Source organism: Onychomys torridus, chromosome 10, assembly GCF_903995425.1.
Source record: "Onychomys torridus chromosome 10, mOncTor1.1, whole genome shotgun sequence".
NCBI classification, from domain to species: Eukaryota; Metazoa; Chordata; class Mammalia; order Rodentia; family Cricetidae; genus Onychomys; species Onychomys torridus.
In genome coordinates, this window is record NC_050452.1 from 26,541,007 (window position 1) to 26,562,869 (window position 21,863).

Consider the following 21,863-nt stretch of genomic DNA (forward strand, 5'->3'; position numbering starts at 1 on the left):
CACAAAATAAAATTTAAATTTAAATGTAGAGTGGGGCTGGAGAGATGGCTCCGTAGTTAAGAGCACTTGCTGTTCTTCCAGAAGACCCAGGTTTGGTTCCCAGCACCCATACTTACTGTCTATAAGAATGTAAAGTATCTTGGAAAGTCTAAATTTGGCACTGGATGGTAGGCAAAGTCTTAGGCAAGTCCTTTAACCTCCCCAGCTTAATGTTCCTAACTGTAAAATGGAGTGAGGATCAGAAGTAGTAATAGATAGATTTGAAACTGGAATATGTTCCAAGTGAACAGTGGTGAATGGCTGGGTACAATGGTGCATGCCTTTAGTCCTAGCACAGATGAAGTTGAAGTAGGAGGATCACTTAAGCCCAGAAGTTCAAGACCAGCCCCAATGAGGTTGCTATGTTGGTGAGGTCAGAGTCTGTAGGTTCTATGGGGGCCAAGATTGATTTCTAGCAGCTCAGCAATGCTTAGACCCTATTTTCTTCTTACTTTGGAGTCTGGCCAACCAGGACCTGTATTTTCTGGCCACTGTCCCAGTCCTACAGGACCCATGAGGCTGTGGCCACATTCTTTTGTTCTGTAGGTGCTCAGTAGGTAGCCCCAAAGGGATGCTACTCATCTCTTCTTGTACATGGGGTTAGGGAGGAGATAGAGGAGAGGAGAGGCTTCAGAGATGAGTATGTAGCTTTGGAACCCAGAATTCCAGAGGGATTTGTGAGCAGCCAGCCTGGCAGTTGACCAGAACTAGTCATGTGTGCTTGTACCCACTCATTCAGCAGTTATCTGAGTGCCTACTGGGATGAGGCTCAGGGAAGGGAATTAGAATAAGAGTCATGTGATCTGTTCAGTTGGCATGTGTAAGCCTGTGCCGGTATCTGGCGTGCTGCGTGTCTGCTACACCCTGCAGACTCTGAGCTGGGCTGTTGCTGTCTCCTGACTGTGCCCACCTGAACACCCATCTTTACCCCAGTTTCCCCATATACCTGTGAAGGGTAGATTGAGCCATGCAGAACCTTGTTGGATCCAGGTAGGATGTTGTGGGAGCCCATTTTCAGGTTCCTCGTGGCTTTACCCAGCAGGCCTTCATAGAGAGGATGATTGGACCACGGGCCTGAGTGTCTGAGATGGTCTGCATGCACTTGGCTGTGCTGGGGGGGGGGGGTGTCTTTTGCTCCACCCCTTGGCATTTCTATAAATACCCTGGGGCAGAGACAGTCCAGGCCCATTGGAATAGGTTCCAGGCCCTCTCGATGCTATCCTGTATTTTCTGTCTGTTTATCTCCACACTCTAAATCCTTCTATCTAATATTTTCTGCTGCTGCTACTCCAGAGCACTCTGGGGAAATGTGGGGTGGCAAGTAGCCCTCCCACAGGATGTGTTCATCTTAAGTGGTGCATATGTGGCAATAGCCCCCTCCCACTTTGGTTTGCCTTCCAGATCACTGATCTTAGTAGACCTGTACTTACTTTTCAGGGGACAAAAGAAATTAATTAATTTATTTCTTGAGATAAGATCTCACATATCCCAAGTTGACTTCAAACTTATTGTGTAGCCAAGAATGACCTTGAACTTCTGATCCACCTGCTTCTACCTCCCAGGTTTTGTGATTATAGGTGTGTGCCACTATGCCTGATTTTAGGTGGTGCTGGAAATCAAACCCAGTGTTTCATGCATGCTAGGCAGATACTCTGCCAACTGAGCTATACGCCCAGCTCCAGAGAAAAGAAATTTAAACCACAGCTAGGCAGTAGTAGAGTCAAAGCTTGAATTTAGAGCTTTTCAGGATTGGGGAAAATGTAGACATGGGTACATTTACTATACTAGACACATGGAAACTGCTAGACTGCTCTGATTTCAAAAGTAATATATTAAAAATGTGACACAGTTGGGCATGGTGGTGTACACCTTTAATCCCAGCACTCAGGAGGCAAAGGCAGGTGGATCTTTATGAGTTTGAGGCTAGCCTGACCTACAGAGCTAGTTCCAGGACAACCAGGGCTACACAGAGACCCTGTCTTGAAAAACAAAAATAAATAAGTGAAAATAAAGGTTAAAAGAATTTGAAGACACGTCCCCAAAACTAAGATTTATGTAACAAATGTAATATACATACATTTACTTCCTTTTTAAAAAGTTATTGTAAAAGTAACAGGCTTGTTATAATACGTTAAAATAGGATAAGAATATAAAAGTTCAAAGTTCCTAGTCCTCATAATACCAGAAGTAATTGATAGATTAGTATTGCTTTCTAGACATTGTGTGTGTGTGTGGGGGGTGTGTGTGTGTGTGTGTGTGTGTGTGTGTGTGTTTGCATGTATAAATTTTAACTCAAAAGTTCATAAGTATACTGTTTGGCAATTTGGCTTTTTTAAAATTCCTTTTATTATGGAAAGTTTCAAAATATACATAAAATAGAATACTACATAATCCTAACACATCAATTCTTTCTTTTTGGGGGGGGAGGGGGAGAGTGTTTCAGTGTTTGGAGACAGGGTTCTGTCTGCATCCCTAGATGTCCTGGAACTACTTCTGTAGACCAGGCTGGCCTCGAACTCAGAGATGGGCCTGCCTCTGCCTCCTGAGTGCTGGGATTTAAGGCATGCACCACCACTGCCCAGCACATCGTTTATTTCTAATAGCTAACTTATTTGTTTGTTTCATCTTTTACTACCTCACCCCCACCGTGTGTGTGTGTGTGTGTGTGTGTGTGTGTGTGTATGTGTGTGTACACCTGCATACACATTGCAGGTATATGGAGGCTAGTGTTGGATGTCAGGTGCCTTCCTCAGTCATTCTCCACTTCATTTTTTTTATATTTATTTATTTATTATTATGGATACAGTGTTCTGTCTGCACACCAGAAGAGGGCATGAGATCCCATTGTAGATGGTTGTGAGCCACCATGTGGGTGCTGGGAATTGAACTCAGGACCTCTGGAAGAGCAGCCAGTGCTCTTAACCTCTGAGCCATCTCTCCAGCCCCTCCACTTCACTTTTTTGAGACAGGGTCTCTCACTGAACCTGGAACTCACAGATTCTACTAGACTAGTCTGACCAGTGAACTCTAGGGCTCTGTCTATCTCCACACCCCTAGCACTGGGGTTACTGGCATATACCATCCCACCTGGCGTTTTTTGTGGTTGTTGGGGGACCCAAGCTTAGGTCTTAAAATTTGAACAAGAAGCACTTTATTGACTGACCCATCTCCCCAGCCTCATTCTGGAATATTTTAAAGTAAATCCCAAACATCCTCCTATTCTTTAATAAATATGTTGTGCATATCTCTGGCATATGGGGTGTGTGTGTGTGTGTGTGTGTGTGTGTGTGTGTGTGTGTGTGTGTGTGTAGGTGAGTGTCCTTCCTCAGGAGCTGTCTTGTTTTGTGACTAGGGGTCTCTCATTGGTTGGCCCGGAGTTGGCTTGATTAGGCTGTCTTGGCTGGCCAGCAAGCCCCAAGAATCCCTCCCAGCATTGGGGTTACAATTGTATCCCACTATGCCTGATGATTTTACATGGACTCTATGGATCAAACTCAGGCCATAATGCTTGCATACCAAGCACTTTACTGACTGAAACATCTCTCCAGTCCAGATGGTAATTTTTTAAAAGTTGCAGAGCACAGTCATACCCAACAAAATTAACAATAATTCTGCCAAGGAAAAACAAAACAGATGCTCATTAGTTTGAGACAGAAAATAGAACAAGCAGTCTGTTCTTCAGACCTTAGACATTTCCCCAGCTAAGCCTTTGGACCAGGCTGGCCAGGCCATCCTAAATGGGAGCTGACCTTGGAAATACTGTTAGCCTCTGCTGAGCTGTTCAATGAACTCTCTTCTCGAACAACTCAGAAATTGAGACTGTTCTCAATTTCTTTCTTTGTTTTTTAATTTTTAAACTATATTTACTTGTTTATTGTGTATGGTGTATGTGGGAGGTGGGGACATGCTTATCATGGCACCATGAGGTCAGAGGCCAGCTTGCTAAAGTTGGTTCTACCATGTGGGTCCAGGGATCAAACTCTGGGTTTTAGGCTTAGCAGCAAGTGCCTTTACCAACTGAGTGGACTCTTTGGCCCCCAATCAGTTCCTTACAAGACATACTTCCTGAAAAGTAAGTGATAAATCTCTGATCCGCTAGCAGTTTAAAGATACCACTTTCTAGTACCTCAGAACACATTTTTAAGACTGCTTAAATGTGTTTTTCCTGGATTATAGTCCTAATTAGTGGGCTGGGTGTGGTGGTCATACCTTTAATTCCAGCACTTAGGAGGCAGGAATCCCTGTGAATTCCAGGCCAGTCTGAGCTACACAGAGAGACCCTGTCTCAAAAGAAGTTAAAAAAACAAAAACCAGGGTGGTGGCACACGCCTGTAATCCCAGTACTTAGGAGACAGAGGCAGGTGGATCTCTGTGAGTTCAAGGCCAGCCTGGGCTACTGAGTGAGTTCCAGGACACAGAGAAACCCAGAAAAAAAACAACAACCACAAAAACAACCCCACTTCTTTGTTTGACTGATTTTTTTTTTTTTCTCAGTTGACAGTTCCCTAAACGTCCAGAGTACTAACTGGTGTTATAGTCATGTGTCACCATACCCAGCTAGTTCTTAATTTTAAAAGATTTTTTTTTTCCAGGGGTTGGGGATTTAGCTCAGTGGTAGAACACTTGCCTAGCAAGCACAAGGCCCTGGGTTTGGTTCTTGGCTCCAGAAAAAAAAAAAAAAAAAAAAAGGTTTTTTTTTTTTTTTTTTTTTTTTTCCAAACAAGGAAGGTTATTGGGGACATAGCTCAGTGACTAAGAGCACTTGTTGCTCTTGCACAGGGCCTGAGTTCTGTTCCCAGCATCTGTATGTATGGTGGCTCACAACTATCCATAACTCTTGTTTCAAGGGATCTGGGTATACATGTGGTGCAAATAAATATCTGCAGACGAAACAGTCATATACATAAAATGAAATAAATCTCAAAAAGATTTTTTTTCAGCAAGGAAACACTGGGGTTTGTTTGGGGATGTTTATAACTCAATGGTGGAGTGCCTAGTGTTTAGCTAGCATGTGTGAGGGCCTACATTTATTCATTTATTCCCCAGTACAACACACACACACACACACACACACACACACACACAGAGAGAGAGAGAGAGAGAGAGAGAGAGAGAGAGAGAGAGAGAGAGAGAGTGTTAGAAAAGAGGAAGGTCTTGGAACTGAGGCTAGCAAGACACTGATAGAGTCAGCAGCCAGCTGCCCTTCTGGGACATCACGTAAAATGATGTAACTGAGTGAAAAAGTGGTGGCGAGCTGGCCTCTCTCCCTGCTCAAGTCGCTAAGCTGCTGTTGTAGCGAGAGCTGCTCATGAGCCCCAAGCTCTGAGTCTGTGGAGAAGCAGTGGAAGGCTTCCTGGTCTGAGAAAACCAGCTTTTGGGATTTCATCTTTCCTTACTTTGGAAGCTGAAATTAATCAAGGTGGTCTTCAGGTACCCCCGTGGTGAGTCCTCATTTTACACATGGGAAAAGCATAGCAGGAAAAAGTGTGGTTCCTAGGAAGCTGGAAGCTGGGCTGAATCTAAGCTTCAGTTCTCTGACTGTGGAAACCACCCAGTATTTCCTGCTTCTAATTTCTGAGATAAAAAGGGCAACCCGATGAGGCTCCTGACAGGTTCTTCATGTGTACTCAGAATTCCTGGGTTACCCTTGACTGGATCTCGTTATCTTTCCCTGGTTTCTTTGATTTGGAATTGATGGTCAACAGTGATATGTTTCCATGGGCTATTAGTGACCAGCTTTGTCTATGATGATGCTGTGGTTTGAATACAGATAGTGTGTGCCGTGAATCCTGGTCTCAACCCACACACAGTACTCAGTTAACCAGATAACTCAGTCTGATACTTCCTGAAGTGATCAGGATTGCCCAGAGCATGAGTGAGCAGGATGACCTTGAGTGGTATGGGATAGACAACTTTTTCTTCACTGACATGCCTTCCTCTTTAAGTTGGTAAATTTACACAAAGTAAGGTAAGTGGTATTCCAGCTGTCAGAAAGTGTCAAAGACCATCATCTGGCTGCTCCAAGCTTCCTAATCTTTCACAGTCACAGGAATTTCTTTGTATTCTGGTGTATACCAATTACAGTCTTGAATGAAGTCTGTTCTCCTGACCTGGTCAACATAAAAGTTGTCCAAAATTAAAAGATAGCTTGAAAGTTCAACTTAATATTTAATGGAGCATATATTTATCGACTGGTGTGGTTAATACAGGAGAATATAAATATAAACAAGGGAGCTTTGTTGAGAACCTTCTAGAGGCTGCTCAGTATTTTTGCAGTTTGTGTTTTGTTTTATGAGATGTGTTTTGGGCTGTGTTCATGAGAACTCATGAGAAGTGCATAGCCCTGCAGCTACTGTCCCTGCAACCCTCTGGGAGATCTGCTCCCAAATTCAATCATGATTATTGCTGGAGCTGAGAGAAGATGGAGGCATTGGCATGGAAGTTGTGGGAAGTAGGCTGCAGCAATGAACAATCCAGTGCTTCCTGTCTTCCAGGATTGTCTTGAAAATCTTCACTGAAATCTTTGCTGGCGGCCGACGATGGCAAGTAAGGGGCCCTCGGCCTCTGCATCCCCTGAGAATTCCAGTGCAGGGGGGCCCAGTGGCAGCAGCAACGGCACTGGTGAGAGTGGAGGGCAGGACAGTACCTTTGAGTGCAACATATGCCTGGACACAGCCAAGGATGCTGTCATCAGCCTGTGCGGCCACCTCTTCTGGTGAGTACCCTCCGCCATTTCTGTGGCCACCCTACCACATTTGAAAGCCATGGCCCTGGGCAAATGCCTGACTTTAGACCGAAGATGCATCGAGCAGATGTCTCGAGCAGATGTCTCCTTCATACTGAGTTCTGTACACTCAGACCCAAGGGACAAGAAGCCTCAGTTTCTGTCCAGCTCTACTGCTGAAGGTCTGGTAACCTTGGGCAAATCCTCTTTCCATCCTGATGTCTTCCTCTATCTCCAGTAGTAACCCCATTAGTGAACATTACTGCCACTTGCTGGGCTGAGCCTACAGACAGTATTGCATAGTGGTTTTGAGCAAGAACTGTGTAGCCAGACTTCCCCCTTTTCCGTCTTGACTCTGCCACTTCCCTACTGGACGACGACCTTAGACAGAGTGCTTACATGCTCTCTGCCTCGTTTTACAGGCTTATTTATGAGTGTTAAGTGAGTGGACCAAAACTAGTAAACGTGTTAAAGGAGCACATAGCACGTGTGCTGGCTATGACTGTAATCATTCTGTATCTAATGTGTGTGTTATGAAATGAAGCCGGCAAGGCCCGTGTCCTCCTGGTCTCAGTGCTGCCTCTGAGAACTTAGGGAATGTTGAGCAGTGGTTGCTTTTTCTATGAGATGTTGAGCCCGACTGTGAAGGGGAGGGAGAAACCTTGAGAGCTGAGGGGAAATAATGGCAAATAAAAAAGCATTCAGTTCCTGGGGATGGATGTGAGCACTGTCGGCTCATCTGGGTCCCGAGGCTGTTGTCCTCCCCTCAGCAGAAGCCGGGGTGGGAGTAGGTGTGCGGGGAAATAAGAGCGGCTGTGGAGGGGTGAGCCAGACGGCCACACCCAGGGTATAGAGCTGATAAATGTTTTGTCAGAAGTGTGGTAAAGAAGGCAATATTTAGGGGAGTTAATTCTCAGCAATATAAAAGATAAATTTATTGGTGAACTAGTAGACTAGAGCAGAGGTTTTTGTGTTTGACATTTTTGTCTTAATTGTTTTGTATAGATAGACCAAAATGACAGAACTAAGAGACAGAATACTGTTAGAAAAAACAGATTCGAAGATGAAGCATATGTGTCCAGACCATAGTGTCTTTAGGCAAATCTGTTTCTTCTCTGCACATCACCTTCCTCTTTTCAATAAAGTAGGAATGGTTATATCTCCTGGTGACAAGAAGAAAATGGCAGTCAACTCAGCCACTCCCTTGACACACAGTAGTTGCTTCATAAATGGGAGGAATCGTCACCATTAGTTTTGTTCGTTTGGCTTTTGAGACAGGGTGGATATGTAGACCAGGCTGACCTGAAATTCTAGCACTCCTTCTGCCTCTGCCTCTGCATTCATGCCTTTATTATCACCGTAAGCTTTACTCTGAAGGTCATTCATTCACCTACACTTCCCCGATAATATTTAAGGGAGCTCTCGAGGAATCCTGCTGTGACTTGAGGTGCCCCTAAGCTCAGTGTTGGATTCGGATATGAGGCAGCCCTGTGTCTAGGAACTGCATTTGTTGGTGAAACTAGCCTCATTCAGGGATTGAGAGAGGCACTGGCTGCTGAGGCCACAGTTTTATTCATCTAGAAAAGGCACGTGATGTGTGAGAGACACCATGGCTGCCACATAGTGAGTCGTAGTAGGTATTTGTTGACTAACTTTATTAATAAGAAAGCAAAGAAATACTAAACCTCTGGTATTGAATAATTTTCCCTCAGTATTATAATGTCATGTTTTTATGCAGTGCTAAGTATTGAAGAGGCAGTAGAGAGTTTTAGTCCTGATGTCAGTTACATGTTTCTATACCTTGGCTTTCTCTTTTAAAAATGAGACACTGATTTCCTCTTCAACAATAAAGGATTAAAAAAAAAAATGAGACCCTGGAGCCAGGGGTATGGTACACATCTGTAATCCTAGCATCCTGAAGGGAGCTGAGGAGGTGACTCAGTGGTTAAGAGCACTAGGTGCACTTCCAGAGGACCCAAGTTTGATTCTCAGAGCCTACATGGTGGCTAACAACCATCTGTTACTTCAATTCCAGGGGATCCAACAACCTGTGGCTTCTGTGGGCACCTGGTACACATGTGGTCCATAGACATACATGTAAGCAAACACTCCTAGACAAAAATAAACAAATAAAGGGTTGAGGATTTAGCTCAGTGGTAGAGCGCTTGCCTAGCAAGCACAAGGCCCTGGGTTTGATCCTCAGCTCAAATAAATAAATAAATAAATAAATAAAATAAAATAAACCTAGAACTGTGACAGCTGAGGCAGAGGATCATGAGTCTGAAGCCAGTCTGGGCTACATGGTGAGACTCTGTCTCCAAATAAATAAATAACTAAAAAGAAAGAACAGCCATGTTGGGCAGCAGCTCTGTAAGATGCAAGTAACCCTTTCCCGGGTAGCTTCTCCATCCTTTCCATTACAAAGATGTTCTAAGTAGGCCTGGACTTTTAAACCACTTCCTTCCAGAAAAGCAATTTGTTTAAAAAGGTTCTGAAATAACAGAGAATCCATATATCACTTGTGAGCCCAAGGAGGCTGTGAACCTGCTGACATTGGTGCAAATGGCAAGTGTATTCATAGTGTCATGTGCTGCATGACAGTGCTGACTTTTCCTGCGGAGAATACCTGACTTTTATTGGATTCCTTCAGCGCCTGTAATCTCTCCAAGACTAACCTGTGGATAAATTGGGCCTGGGTGGTCTAGGCCATGGTTTTGTGCTTTTGTGGTGAAGTTTGGGCCGGAGACTAGAGTCTTAACTTTTACTCTCATTTTTCTCTTGTGGGGTTAGCTTTTTTCTTATCTATTCTGTTTTTGCAGTTTTTTTTTTTTTTAATTAAAAATATGTGGGGGTTGGGGATTTAGCTCAGTGGTAGAGCACTTGCCTAGCAAGCGCAAGGCCCTGGGTTCAGGCGGTGGAGGCCTTTAATCCCCCAACATTCGGGAGGCAGAGGCAGGCGGATCTCTGTGAGTTCGAGGCCAGCCTGGTCTACAAAGCAAGTTCCAGGAATTTGCGTGTCATCTTTACACAGGGGCCATGCTAATAATCTTCTCTGTATCGCTCCAATTTTAGTATCTGTGCTGCCGAAGCGAGCACTCCGTTGTTTTAAGACAGGGTCTCCTGTAGCCTAGGCTGTATCCATTCTCACTGTGTAATTGATGATGACCTTGAACTCCTGATCCTCCCCCGCCCCTACCTCCCTAGTGTTGGGGTTACAGATGTATGCCTCTGTATCCAGTTTAACCCTCCCTACCTTTTCCTGTCTGTGATGCCAGTAACCCCTGTAAAACCTCACTGGGGTGACAGCACCCCGGTTACCCCATTCTGATGTCTCCCTACTCATGGAGAGTTTCTGCTAATGAAAGCATTTTTCTCCTTCTTCCTGCTCTCCTTCCTGATGACTGGCCGCCCTGGGGACTTGCTAGTTGGCCGTGTTTGCATCAGGTAAGATGTTCTTTATTTTACTTTGTCTTTCATCAGCTGGAGTTGCACAAGACATCCTCGTCTCAAGGGACTACTGTCAGAAGCTGCAATCTCCCTTGCTTCTAGGCTCAGTTGCCCTTTTTATATACCTGCCCATTGACAAGTATTTGATGTAATAAGAGGACATATCATACCTGGGTTGGTCCTGATTCTGCCAATAATAGAATAGCCATTATGGTCTTGGCTGGCCACCACTTTCTGTGTCTCTATGATTCATTTGCAAATGGGTTGGGTTTGATAATGTTAGGACCTTTTTGTTTTATTTTTGTTTTGGAACCACATGTATCCCAAGCTAGATCCTTAAACTCACAATGTAGTGGAGAATAACCTTGAAATCTTCCTGCATCAAAGTGCTGGAATTACAGATGTGCACCACAATTCTACTTCATGTGGTGCTAGGAACCCAGGATGTCTTGTGTGCTAAGCAACTGATCTGCTAACTAAGCCATCCTTAGCTAGATCATGTTTTGTTTCTGAGCTTTTATATTTATAAAAGGTAACTTCTGGGCTAGAGAGAGAGTTCAGTGGTTAGGAATGCTTGCTGCCCTTGCAGAGAACCAATTTCAGTTCCTAGTGCCTGTAACTCCAGCGCCAGTGGCTCCAATACCTCTGTGGGTACACACACACACACACACACACACACACACACACACACACACACACACACACACACGTACACACACACGTACACACACATGTACACATACACACACATACCCCAACACATATATACGGAGATGAAAATAAAATTTGAAGAAGTAAAAAGGTAGCTCCTTTCATATCAGTACACCTTTCTTTCCTGAAAGATCTTGAAATTATTGAGAAGAGTTAAACTTTTTTGTTGACAATAGATAGCTTTTACAGAGAAGGAAAGTCTGTCTTCCTTGTTTTAATTTATTATGAAAACCAGTTAGTGTTCACTAAGAACTGGATATGAACAGTCACAACCAGGTAACCATCTCCATGGGTGTCAGAAGTACAGCAGCACACTCTTTGGTGGCTTAGAGGGTGTAGGGGGTGGACAGGGACTAGACTGCTCTGTGTCCTCATAGGAGAAAGAAGAGAGAGCTAGGGATGAACATTCTGACCCAAACCAACCTTGAAGAATAGACTTGACAGAACATGTTGGTGTGAGCACTGAGAGATCGTGTAACTTAGGTTTGGGAGCCATTGATGGGTGAGGAATGTGGGATATAAAATCATGAGATGCTGCTATTTCTGTATCCCTGAATCTTTGGCTCATATCATATAATGAACTTTATACCTTCATGTCTAGAGATGAAGTTTATGTCCTAAAATAATATCGAGGGGCTGGGGCATAGTTCATTCATAGTGTGTGTACTCTTTATGTGCAAGGCTCTGAGTTTATCTCCTAGTGCTAAAAATAAATAAAGGGTGAGAAAATACACATAAGAAACTATCCAGTACCCAGAAAGAGGTCACAAGTTAGGTGTGGTGACATGTGCCTGTAATTCCAGTACTTAGGAATCCTGACAAAGGCGTGATGATTAAGAATTCAGCACCATCTTCAAATACATGAGACTCTGCCTCAAAAAAAAAGGAAAATATACAAGTATAACATTTTTAAAATAATCTTTTGTTCATTTTTAAGAAAGTAAAATAAAAATGTTTTAACATAAAACATTAATAAAGTTTAGATAATAAGCAAAATCTATCCCTTAACACAATACTAAGTGACACAAAAAATGATTAACACATCCATGTGCTGATGTCAGGTTGCACCATTGGGGAAATACTGTAAAGATGAAAAAATTGGAGATGGAGAGATGGCTTAGCAGTTAAGAGCACATATTGCTCTTCCAAAGGACCCAAGTGCAGTTCCCAGTACCCGTAATTCCAGCTTCAGATTACTCTTCGGGCCTCCGAGGGTGTGCATATTTGTTTGCACATAACCCCACCCTCCACTGATGTATATAATTAAAAATAAGGTAAATTGTTTTTAAGAAATCACAGAATAGCACTATAGTGATGATATGATTGATCCGAATCTAAGTTCTGTTCACCCCAGGAGCCTCCCTGGAAGCCTCAGGCTTGCAATTCCTTCTTCTGTATGGCTCACAGTCCTGGAGAGTAACAGAAAAAAAACAGAGCTTGTTTAGTTACTAGTATTTAAAGGCAATTTTGATTTTTATCCCCAATACATATTTTTCAGTGCTAGGAACAGAGATCAGGTTCCAAATCCCAACTGCTGTTTCCCATTTTAAGGACTCTGGCTCCCGTTCACACACTGTTCTTAACTGAAAATGGGTCAGCTTTGGACCAGTCTCATATTTTTCTTTCACTTGCAGTGGTTGGAGACCAGACCTAACAGACAAGTGTGTCCAGTTTGCAAAGCTGGAATCAGCCGGGACAAGGTCATCCCCCTCTATGGCAGGGGCAGCACCGGGCAGCAGGATCCCAGGTAAAGACTGCATCTGATACCCACTTCTTACTTGGGGGGTGAATTCAACCCATTTAGCACTCTAACCCTTAGCTGCTTGATTTTGAGCCACTTTGGTCAAGATGAGAGTCACCTGGGAAGGGTGGGGCTTGAGAGAGGAGAGGAACCAAGCTGCCATGTGCTGCCTGTGTAGATAGCTGCTCAGGGTCATCTACCAGCAGGCAGCCCGTTGGCTGGTTCCCTGCAGTGTTCAAGATATCATGATGGCAAGTGTGCAGTGTTGAGAAAGCACTTCTTACTCTGGGAAGCAGGAACGTGCCTGCAGAGTGGGCTTGCAGCACCAGTGAATGCGACTCTAGGGAGACGGGCCAGGAAGTCTAAATGGCTTTTTGGGGGGTTGGGTTTTCAGAAATGTAGGTAGCCTTCTTGGTCTGATATCTGTACTTTTTCAGAAGAATATCTTAGTTTTTCTAGCACTTCAGCCGACTCCTCATCTCCTGTCTGTCAGACACACTGGATTTCTCTTCGAGGGTTTGTCCTGTTAATTTGTCACACTTGTGTCTGCTCTGTGGCCCCCTGGTCCTACTCAAGACACTACCCGACTTCCTGCTGCAGCCCTTTCTTGACCCCTGCCCGTATTTTATGAAACCTTGAAGTTCCCTCCTTGAAGTGCTCTGCTCCACCTGAGTTCCTCAGCTGTATTCCTGTCATACACACTAATGCTCCCATCCTATATTGTGAGTGATTGGGTCTCTTCTGAAAGCAGCAGCATCTCAAGAGTGGTATCTGTCACCATATTAGTATTGGTTGCATCCTGCCTAGTGCCTAATGCGAAGTAAACTCTCAGTCAAGCTAGTTGGGTGAGTGGTAGGAGGGTCTGAGAACTAGAAGCAAGAGTAGTCAGCATGAGGAACTAGCCCAAGAGTCGTGGAGGCCAAGCTGAAGTTAATGGGGCAGCTCAGAGAGACCGTGAACCCTGACCCTCTTAGCTGACAGTCCATCCTTTGTTTTAGTCTGGCTTTGGACCTCTGGCACCCATGAGCTCATATCAAGCAGTCCCAGGGAAGGCAACTAGCCATTTGTCATAACCATCCCTGGTCAAGATCTCTGTTGCAAGACTAGGCTGTGCAATCTTATGGCTTTCTCAGAACAAGCTGGTGTTCCTGTGTGAGGTAGAATGGAGTTAAGCCAGCACGGTTTTTTGTTTGGTTGGTTTTTCGAAACAAGGTTTCTGTTTAACTGTGGCTGTCTTGGGACTCTCTCTGTAGACCAGGCTGGCCTCAAACTCAGAGATCCGTCTGCCTCTGTGCTGGGATTACAGGTGTGCACCACCACCACCTGGCCCAGAAGTTTTATGTGTTGAACAGGAGAGTGGCACAAACCCTGTTGGTCAGTCCTCAGAGAGAGCGACTCACAATACCCTGTGATGGCCTTACTTTGTACAATTCCTTTTCAGAGAGAAGACTCCTCCTCGTCCTCAAGGCCAGAGGCCGGAGCCCGAAAATAGAGGGGTGAGGAACATTCTAGAAGCTTTTAGAAGTGTGCATGTGGCTTTTGTAACTTATCTGTTGACTTGGCAGTTTTTCTCCTTGTTTTAGAACAAGGAGAAAAGTTGTAAAGGAAAATTTATAAAGTACAGAAAAGAGGCAAGCAGGAAATCCTAGAACCACTCATCCAGAGATAGCCACTGGGAGCTTTTGGGCCTGTTTTCTCCTCATCTTCCTGTGTGTGTGTGTGTGTGTGTGTGTGTGTGTGTGTGTGTGTGTGTGTGTGTGTGCTTATTAATTTCTATATGCATGATTATTGATTTATTTACATATTTATTTCTTGGACATTTTTAATGTATTTATTTATGGGGGGCGGTTTTCGAGACAGGGTTTCCCTGTGGAGCTTTGGAGCCTGTCTCACTCTGTAGCCCGGGCTGGCCTCGAACTCACTAGACCTGCCTCCCGAGTGCTGGGACTAAAGGCATGGCCACTACCGCCTGGCTTTAAATTTAATTTTTACTTTACTATTGTTGTGTATATATTGGGGGGCATGTGTGTAGAGGTGAGAGGACAACTTTGGGGAGTTGTCCCTCCTTCCATCATGGGCTCTGGAGATGGAACTTAGGTCATCAGTCTTCATGGCAAGCCCTTTACCACCAGATTGTCTTTCCAGCCTGATTTCTATTTATTTGTTTGTTTGTTTGTTTATATTTTATGTGCAGGTGTTTCGCCTGCATGTACATCTGTGTGAGGGTACCAGATCTCTGGAACTGGAGTTACAGTCAGTTGTGAGCTGCTATGTGGGTGCTGAGAATTGAACCCAGGTCCTCTGGAAGAGCAGACAGTGCTCTTAACCACTGAGCCATCTTTCCAGCCCCCACCCCCTTTTTTTTTTTTTTTTTTTTTTGCTTTTTTACAATATGTGGCCCTTATTTTCTAATTCTTAAAATTTCATCTATTCTACAAATACTAGGTACCTTAATGTACTCTGGTCATTATTTTGGCAGTGGCAGTTTATCAATGAACCTAGCAAATGGTCTCTGCCCTCATGGAGTGTACCCATGAGAGCTGGAATTTCAGCAGTGCCGTTTACAGCGTTACTGAGACCAGCGGTCAGTTAACAGCTGATGCTCAGTTGTGTAGATCTAATGTAATGGTGTCTATTGTGTTATGGGACACTTACCTACTACCTCTGCTGTCTTAAACATACTCAGATAAACATACTTATTTAATTATGATAAATTCTTAGAATTACTGACTCAAAATATGTACACATTTAAATAAAATTTTAGTCTTTTTTTTTTTTCAAATAGCAGTTTCTTGTTAAAATATTAATGAGGCTGAGAATGTAGCTCATAGCCAGCATAGTAGCAGTCAGGCAGGCATGGTGCTGGAGCACAGTACCTTTGAGCGTACATATTTATCTATAAGCAAGAAGCAGAGAGAGCTAACTGGAAATGCCTCAAGTCTTTTGAACCCTCAAAGCCTACCTCCAGTGACACACCTCTTCCCAATCTTTCACAAACAGCTCCAACAACTAGAGACCAAACCATTCAACTACGAACCTATCAGGCCATTCTCATCCAAACCACTCACCACCACTCAGGACCAGTCTGGGGTGTGTGAGACTGTCTCAGAAAAATAATTAAAAATTTAAAAATGTACATTAATGAAAATTTAAAGGAAAATTGTTTACTTGAACCGTTAGAATCCTAGAAACAAGTATATACTAATTTCTACGGTTCTCTTCATTTGTATACCATATATTCTTTTGAATTTTATTATAAACTATGTGTATGTGTTTGTAGTGGGTATGTACATGATTGTAAGATGCTAGAGGCATCATACTCCATTGAAGCTAGAGTTGAAGACAGTTTTGAACTGCTGAACATGGGTGCTGGGAACTAAACCCATGTCCTCTGCAAGAACAATTTGTCATCTTAGTCATGGAGCCATGTCTCCAGCCTGTATATTCTGATTTTTTTTTTTTTTTTTGAGCTGAGGATCGAACCCAGGGCCTTGTGATTGCTAGGCAAGCGCTCTACCACTGAGCTAAATCCCCAGCCCTCTGATTTTTATGTCACTCTCACGATTCTGTTAACTGCTTTCACATTTAATTTTGGCAGTATATTTCGTGATATTCTAAACAAAGTATCTTCAAAATGTCATTGTATGTTCTTTTTAATATTGTGTTTTAGAGAGATGTTTGTTCATATTCTAGTTTTTTTATTGTTTTTATCATTTATTTATGTATATGTGAGGGTGTTCCCTCTGGAGACCAAAAAAGGGCATGGGATCTCTGGAATCTGGAGTCATAGGTGGTTGAGCTGCCTGAGTGGGTGCTGGGAACTGAGCTCTGGTCTCTGAAAGAGCAAGAAATGCTCTTAACCATCTCTCCAGCCCAGTCTTCTTATTTTTGAGAAAGTGTCTCCATGTACAGTATGCAGCCATGTACAGCTTGAACTCGGCCTCTCGAGTGTTTGGATTATAGACATATACCACCACTCTCAGCTTTTTCTTTCTTTTTTTTTTTCTTTTTTTGGCTGTTTAATTTTTTTATTTTCTGTTATCTTACTGTATGTTTTTGAGGCAGAGTCTCATGTATCTTAGGCTGGCCTAAAACTTGGTATGTAATAGAGAATCACCTTGAGCTTGTGATTCTCCCTGCCTGCACTTCTCCAGTGCTAGGGATCAAACCCAGCGCTTTGTGCATTCTAGGCAGCTCGACTCACCAAGCTGCACCTCGAGCCCTCTTGGTCCTCTTTATTGAAGGCTGCCATGCACTTCCACCAGAAGAGATAGAGTGCTTGTGCGTACGGGTGTGAAGGAAGTGTTCAATTCAAGGGGTGAGTGTGCTAGGTGACACTGTACCGCTGAGCTGCATCACTACCCTTCCACTGAATTTGATTCCGTACAATCCAGTCCATCATTAAAGGGCCTTAGAGTATGGGGCTGGGGATTTGACTCAGTGGTAGAGCGCTTGCCTAGCAAGCGCAAGGCCCTGGGTTCGATCCTCAGCTCAGAAAAAAAAGAAAGAAAGAAAAGGGCCTTAGAGTTGCTCACAGGTTTTGCTGTTTGAATGACATTATGATAATCTTTGTACACGTTCTTTTTTACTTGAATTGGTGCGGTTTTTTATTTTATTTTATTTTATTTTACTTTATTTTATTATTTTCTTTTCTTTTTGAGACAGGCTTTCTCTGTGTCCTGAAACTTGCTCTATAGACCAGGCTAGCTTCGAACTCACAGATCCGCCTGCCCCTACCTCCTAAGTGCTGGAATTAAAGGCGTGCGCCACCACCGCCCTGTTGAACTGGTACTAGGAGTCTCAGTATTATAAGGTCAAGGATCTGATGGAAATTGGAGGTCTTTTCTACTATATTAAGAGTTTTGCTAGTTGTTGGTGGTGTGTACTTTTAATACCAGCACTTGGGAGGCAGAGGCAGCAGAGTTTCAGGCCAGCCTGGTCTATATAATAAATTCCAGGACAGCCAGGACTACACAGAGAAACCTTGTCTCAAAAAACTTTAAAAAAAAAAAAAAAAAGTGGGGGAGGATTGTATGCATGATCTCATTCATAAACACATGTAAAGGGGATAATTAACTGAGGAACAGATATATGTAGTGTGTGGTGTGCCTGTCCAGGGGCACACAGAGCCAAAACCCAACCTGGATGTTACCGAAGTCCTTGCTCTTGACTGCTGGACAACAGCCCTTTACCTTCTCTGCTTGTTCAAGCAGCATTAGCAACAACAGAAATCAAAGAGCCCAGGAAGCCAGAGGCTTTAGCCCTAGTGGCCTAGGGCAGACCTCTAGTGTTAGAAGCACCTGCAGCTGCTAGTAGTCTAGTCCGTCTGTCTTTTTTTTTTTAAAGGTCTCGCTGTGAAGCCATCTTTGCTAGCTAGACCTCGGTCTATAAACCAGGCTGGCCTTGAACTCACAGAGATCCTCCTGCCTCTGCCTCCCAAGTGCTGGGATTAAAGGTGTGTGCCACCATGCCTGTCACCCCACACCCTGTCTTTCTATTATTTCATCATTTGTTCTAAAGAGATCACCAGAGGTACAGAGGAAGGCAAAGAATTTGTAAGTTGTGCACAGTGACTGAGTTTGCTCCATGGATAAAGGCTCTTGTCATGCAAGCCTGGTGACCTTTGTTCACTCCCTAGAACTCACATAGATGAAGAGAGAACTGACTCCACAAAGTTGTCCTCTTACCTCATGTGCACTGTGGCACATGTGTAATGCACATAGGAGTACTATACACAACAATAACGTATCTTTTTAAGTTTGAATTTTCAGATCAGATTGGCCAAATTTAGTCTTCTATAAAATGCTAATGCAAGAATTAAACATAAGCTTACCCTTGGAGGTTCTGATCTGTAATTCCAGCACTCAGGATGCTGAGGCAGGAGCATTGCAAATGTGAGGCCAGCCCAAGCTACTTAGTGAGATGCTGTCAGAATAGGGAGAAGGGAAAGGAAAGGCTGGGTTTGTGTGTCCTGTGCCAGGAGACCTTACACTCAGACAGAGACTACTTCCTAGCAGTGCTGCTGCTCTTCTGAGTCTGTCCTTGGAAAAGATCACGTGTGGTGAATGTGCTGGGGGAAGAAACCGAGGCTGCTGAACAAACTGCTGACAGTGTCTATTTAGGAAAATCAGTGACCTACTTTCTTATGACAAGTACTTATTATTTTCTCTACCCTTCCTCTCCCCATTTCTCAGGAGCTAGGATCACAGTACCACACCCACCTTTCTGTGTTAATCAGAAAAAAATAAATTATTCTAAATATTTACAATTTTATGTGACATGGGAATTTTCTGTGCGTGTTTTGTTTCTGTTTTTGTTGGGGGAGTCTTGTTATATAGACCAGGCTGATAAGGAACTACCATCACTTAGCCTAAAATAATTTTTTTAAGACAAGGTCCTGCCATGTATCCCAAGCTGGCTTTGAGCTCAATATGTAGCTGAAGATAACCTGGAACTTCTGATCCTCCTATGTCTACTCTGTGAGTGCTGTGATTATAGGTGTGTGCCACCATGCCCAGCTATGCAATGCTTTGGATCAGACCAGGGGTTCGCAAACTCAAGCTGTATCTGCAGCCTCTGAAGGTTTTAGGGGAAATACTTACACATATATTGACAACATATTCATATTGTCATGTACAGGTGTTTAAGCAGTTTGACAGTTTACGTCACAAGAGGGTGTTCTGTCTTGTTGAATAAATGAGCACCAGGGTCCTTGGAGAACATGCTGCAAGATTTTGTTTGACTGATATTATTGACAAATCAGAATTCCATCTTTTTTGTTACTGCTTATAGTATGTAGTTTGTGATGTCCCTTTGCATTTGGGTATGGGACTGATTGTCAGTAGTGTATTATAAATAGCATGTAGAAAATTTTACTGGCTAATATGGAACCCTGGAATATGATCTAACCCCATATAAACATGCTGACAACAGTGTTTCACTTTGGTCAGAATGGGCCCTTTTTGCACTGTTTATAGCTCCTTAGATTGGAGTTAAGGCTAGAAGGTGAGATGTGCCTCTAGAGTCCCTTTCCTCTTGGGCCTGGGAGGGAGGAAGAGCTGAGGCCCTAGTTTGTGACAGAAGGACAAGAAGAAAATATGGGTGCCACATGCACTATGATGTAAGACGTTGTTTGAGAAATGTGGGATAAATCTGCCTATTTTTCTTAATTGCTTTTCTTCTCCACAGGGATTTCAAGGATTTGGATTTGGAGATGGTGGCTTTCAGATGTCTTTTGGAATAGGAGCATTTCCATTTGGAATATTTGCCACAGCGTTTAACATAAACGACGGACGGCCTCCTCCAGGTAAGCCCCATTTCTTTAAAAAACATCATGAACATATCCTGCTTGAAAACTCCTTGGAATTCAGCAGTATAGAAGTTACAGATAGGGTTGGGGATTTAGCTCAGCGGTAGAGCGCTTGCCTAGGCCCTGGGTTCGATCCTCAGCTCAAAAAAAGAAAGAATGTTGTAGTTACAGATAATTGTCAGCACATTCATATCAGACTTCTCCAAATCCCTTAAATTCTTTGCAGATTATCACACTCATCCAATGATTCTAAGCACTTGCCATGTGTTAGGTGTATCAGGGATGCTTTCTTTATGTTATAGTACAAACTGAGGGGCTCATCACCTGCACTCCAGATACCTACGCAGTTAGCTGCTTTGTAGATCATAAAATTCTCAGTAGTGAGCCGGGCAGTGGTGGCGCATGCCTTTAATCCCAGCACTCGGGAGGCAGAGGCAGGCAGATCTTTGTGAGTTCAAGGCCAACCTGGTCTACAGAGCGAGATCCAGGAAAGGTGCTACACAGAGAAACCCTGTCTCCAAAAAAAAAAAAAAAAAAAAGTTTAAGTCTACACCTGTGCTCCCCCACAGACACATACACTTTGACCATTTGGGGCCAGGGAGAAGTGAAATGTTAGGGCCTCCTGTTCCCTGGCATCTCTGCCCAGCTTCTCTCAGGACACAAAATGGCGCCGATAACAAACTTGAGAAGTTTGGGAACTGTGTTTATATCTGTCACCTGCTGCTATATTTCTCCCTTCAGCCACTTGTCTACAACAGCTGCATTCAGAGTACAGCAAGGAAGCAAGGTGTGTGCTTGACTCCACTATACTCTGGCCTAAGCCTCCACCCATGCTATGGAGCCTATAAAAGATGACATGGTCATTTGAGCCCTGCTTATAGTCATTGGAGCTTCCCGGGCCCTGAGTACAGTGTGAGGAACAGAAGTGACCATGTAGCTCTGGACAGGAACTTGTGCTCTGACTATGATCAAACACTCAGAAATCATCAAAGCTATTTCCTGCTTCATCTGATTCCTTGAACATAGTAGGCGATAAACCTCTTAGTGGCCTGCCTGCATGAGTTTATCAGAGCAGCCAACTTTGAGGGAATGACATGCAACCCACAAAATGCTGGGTACTACTCCATAGCTTATCCGCCTGGAGTGTCTCTCTCCTGTTCACATTGTTTTCTCAGAGGAAGGGGACCCCAAAGGGCAGGATGTGATTTGCCTTAACGGAAAGACAGATCCCTGTAAATGGCAACAGGAACTTCCGACTAGCTCAATGCTTTCTGTCTTGTTTCCAGCATTCAGACTGGATCTCCCCCAGTTCATTCCCAGCCAGGCTAGGCTCTGGATCAGTTTTTCTTTGTCATGTTTGGTATGATTTGCACAGCCTGTCACCTTCCTTCTCTACAGTCTGAGCAGAGAAACTCTACTCAGTCTCCTTCTACCTTGCCATATGATTCCTGGGCCCTGGTTCTCTTCTGGAAAAAGCAGGCGCATAGACAGGCATAGAGCCATCTGGAATGGTGTGCAAAGAGGCAGGAGAGTGCTGGTCACGTGTGAGCCCTTATGGTCTCAGAAGGCCCATGTTCTGCTTCTGCTGCTGCTGTTTTAAATGAGGCCCACCAAGTAGTACCATGCATACGGCAGCATAGAAAGCAGGCAAGAGGGTCCCTGTTCCCTCGGGTTCCTCCTAGTCCACTGGCTCACTTGCATGTGCAGGACAGCTCTTCTGGAGATCAAGGCCTCATTGTAGTATTTCACTTGTTTTTGTTTCGGTTCCTATTATTCGAAGTTTGGGTGTCTTTTCATTGCAGGATTCTGTTTTTATAACAAAACAAAGATTCATCCTCTCCAGTTGTGGCCCCAGCGGGCAGCATGCACAGCCTTCTGACAAAGTGTCTTCT

General features: G+C 43.8%; 1 protein-coding gene and 1 non-coding gene across 4 annotated transcripts in view; one reads left to right on the plus strand and one right to left on the minus strand.

Moving 5' to 3' along the window:
- Rnf185 (ring finger protein 185) overlaps positions 1-21,863 on the plus strand; it is a 40,383-nt gene that overhangs the window by 16,308 nt on the left and 2,212 nt on the right. For 2 of the 3 annotated variants that reach the window (XM_036201487.1, XM_036201486.1), the window contains 5 exons: positions 6,534-6,754; positions 10,189-10,207; positions 12,556-12,668; positions 14,104-14,158; positions 19,851-19,968. In XM_036201487.1, coding sequence (XP_036057380.1) covers positions 6,579-6,754; positions 10,189-10,207; positions 12,556-12,668; positions 14,104-14,158; positions 19,851-19,968 — 481 coding nt within the window. In that variant the 5' untranslated portion in view covers positions 6,534-6,578. Of the gene's footprint in view, positions 1-6,533; positions 6,755-10,188; positions 10,208-12,555; positions 12,669-14,103; positions 14,159-19,850; positions 19,969-21,863 lie in introns of those variants that run through there. The other variant, XM_036201488.1, reaches the window with a different exon arrangement.
- On the minus strand, positions 9,754-9,859 carry LOC118592692. Its single transcript, XR_004946146.1, has one exon. It is a non-coding gene; the product is annotated as a U6 spliceosomal RNA (small nuclear RNA).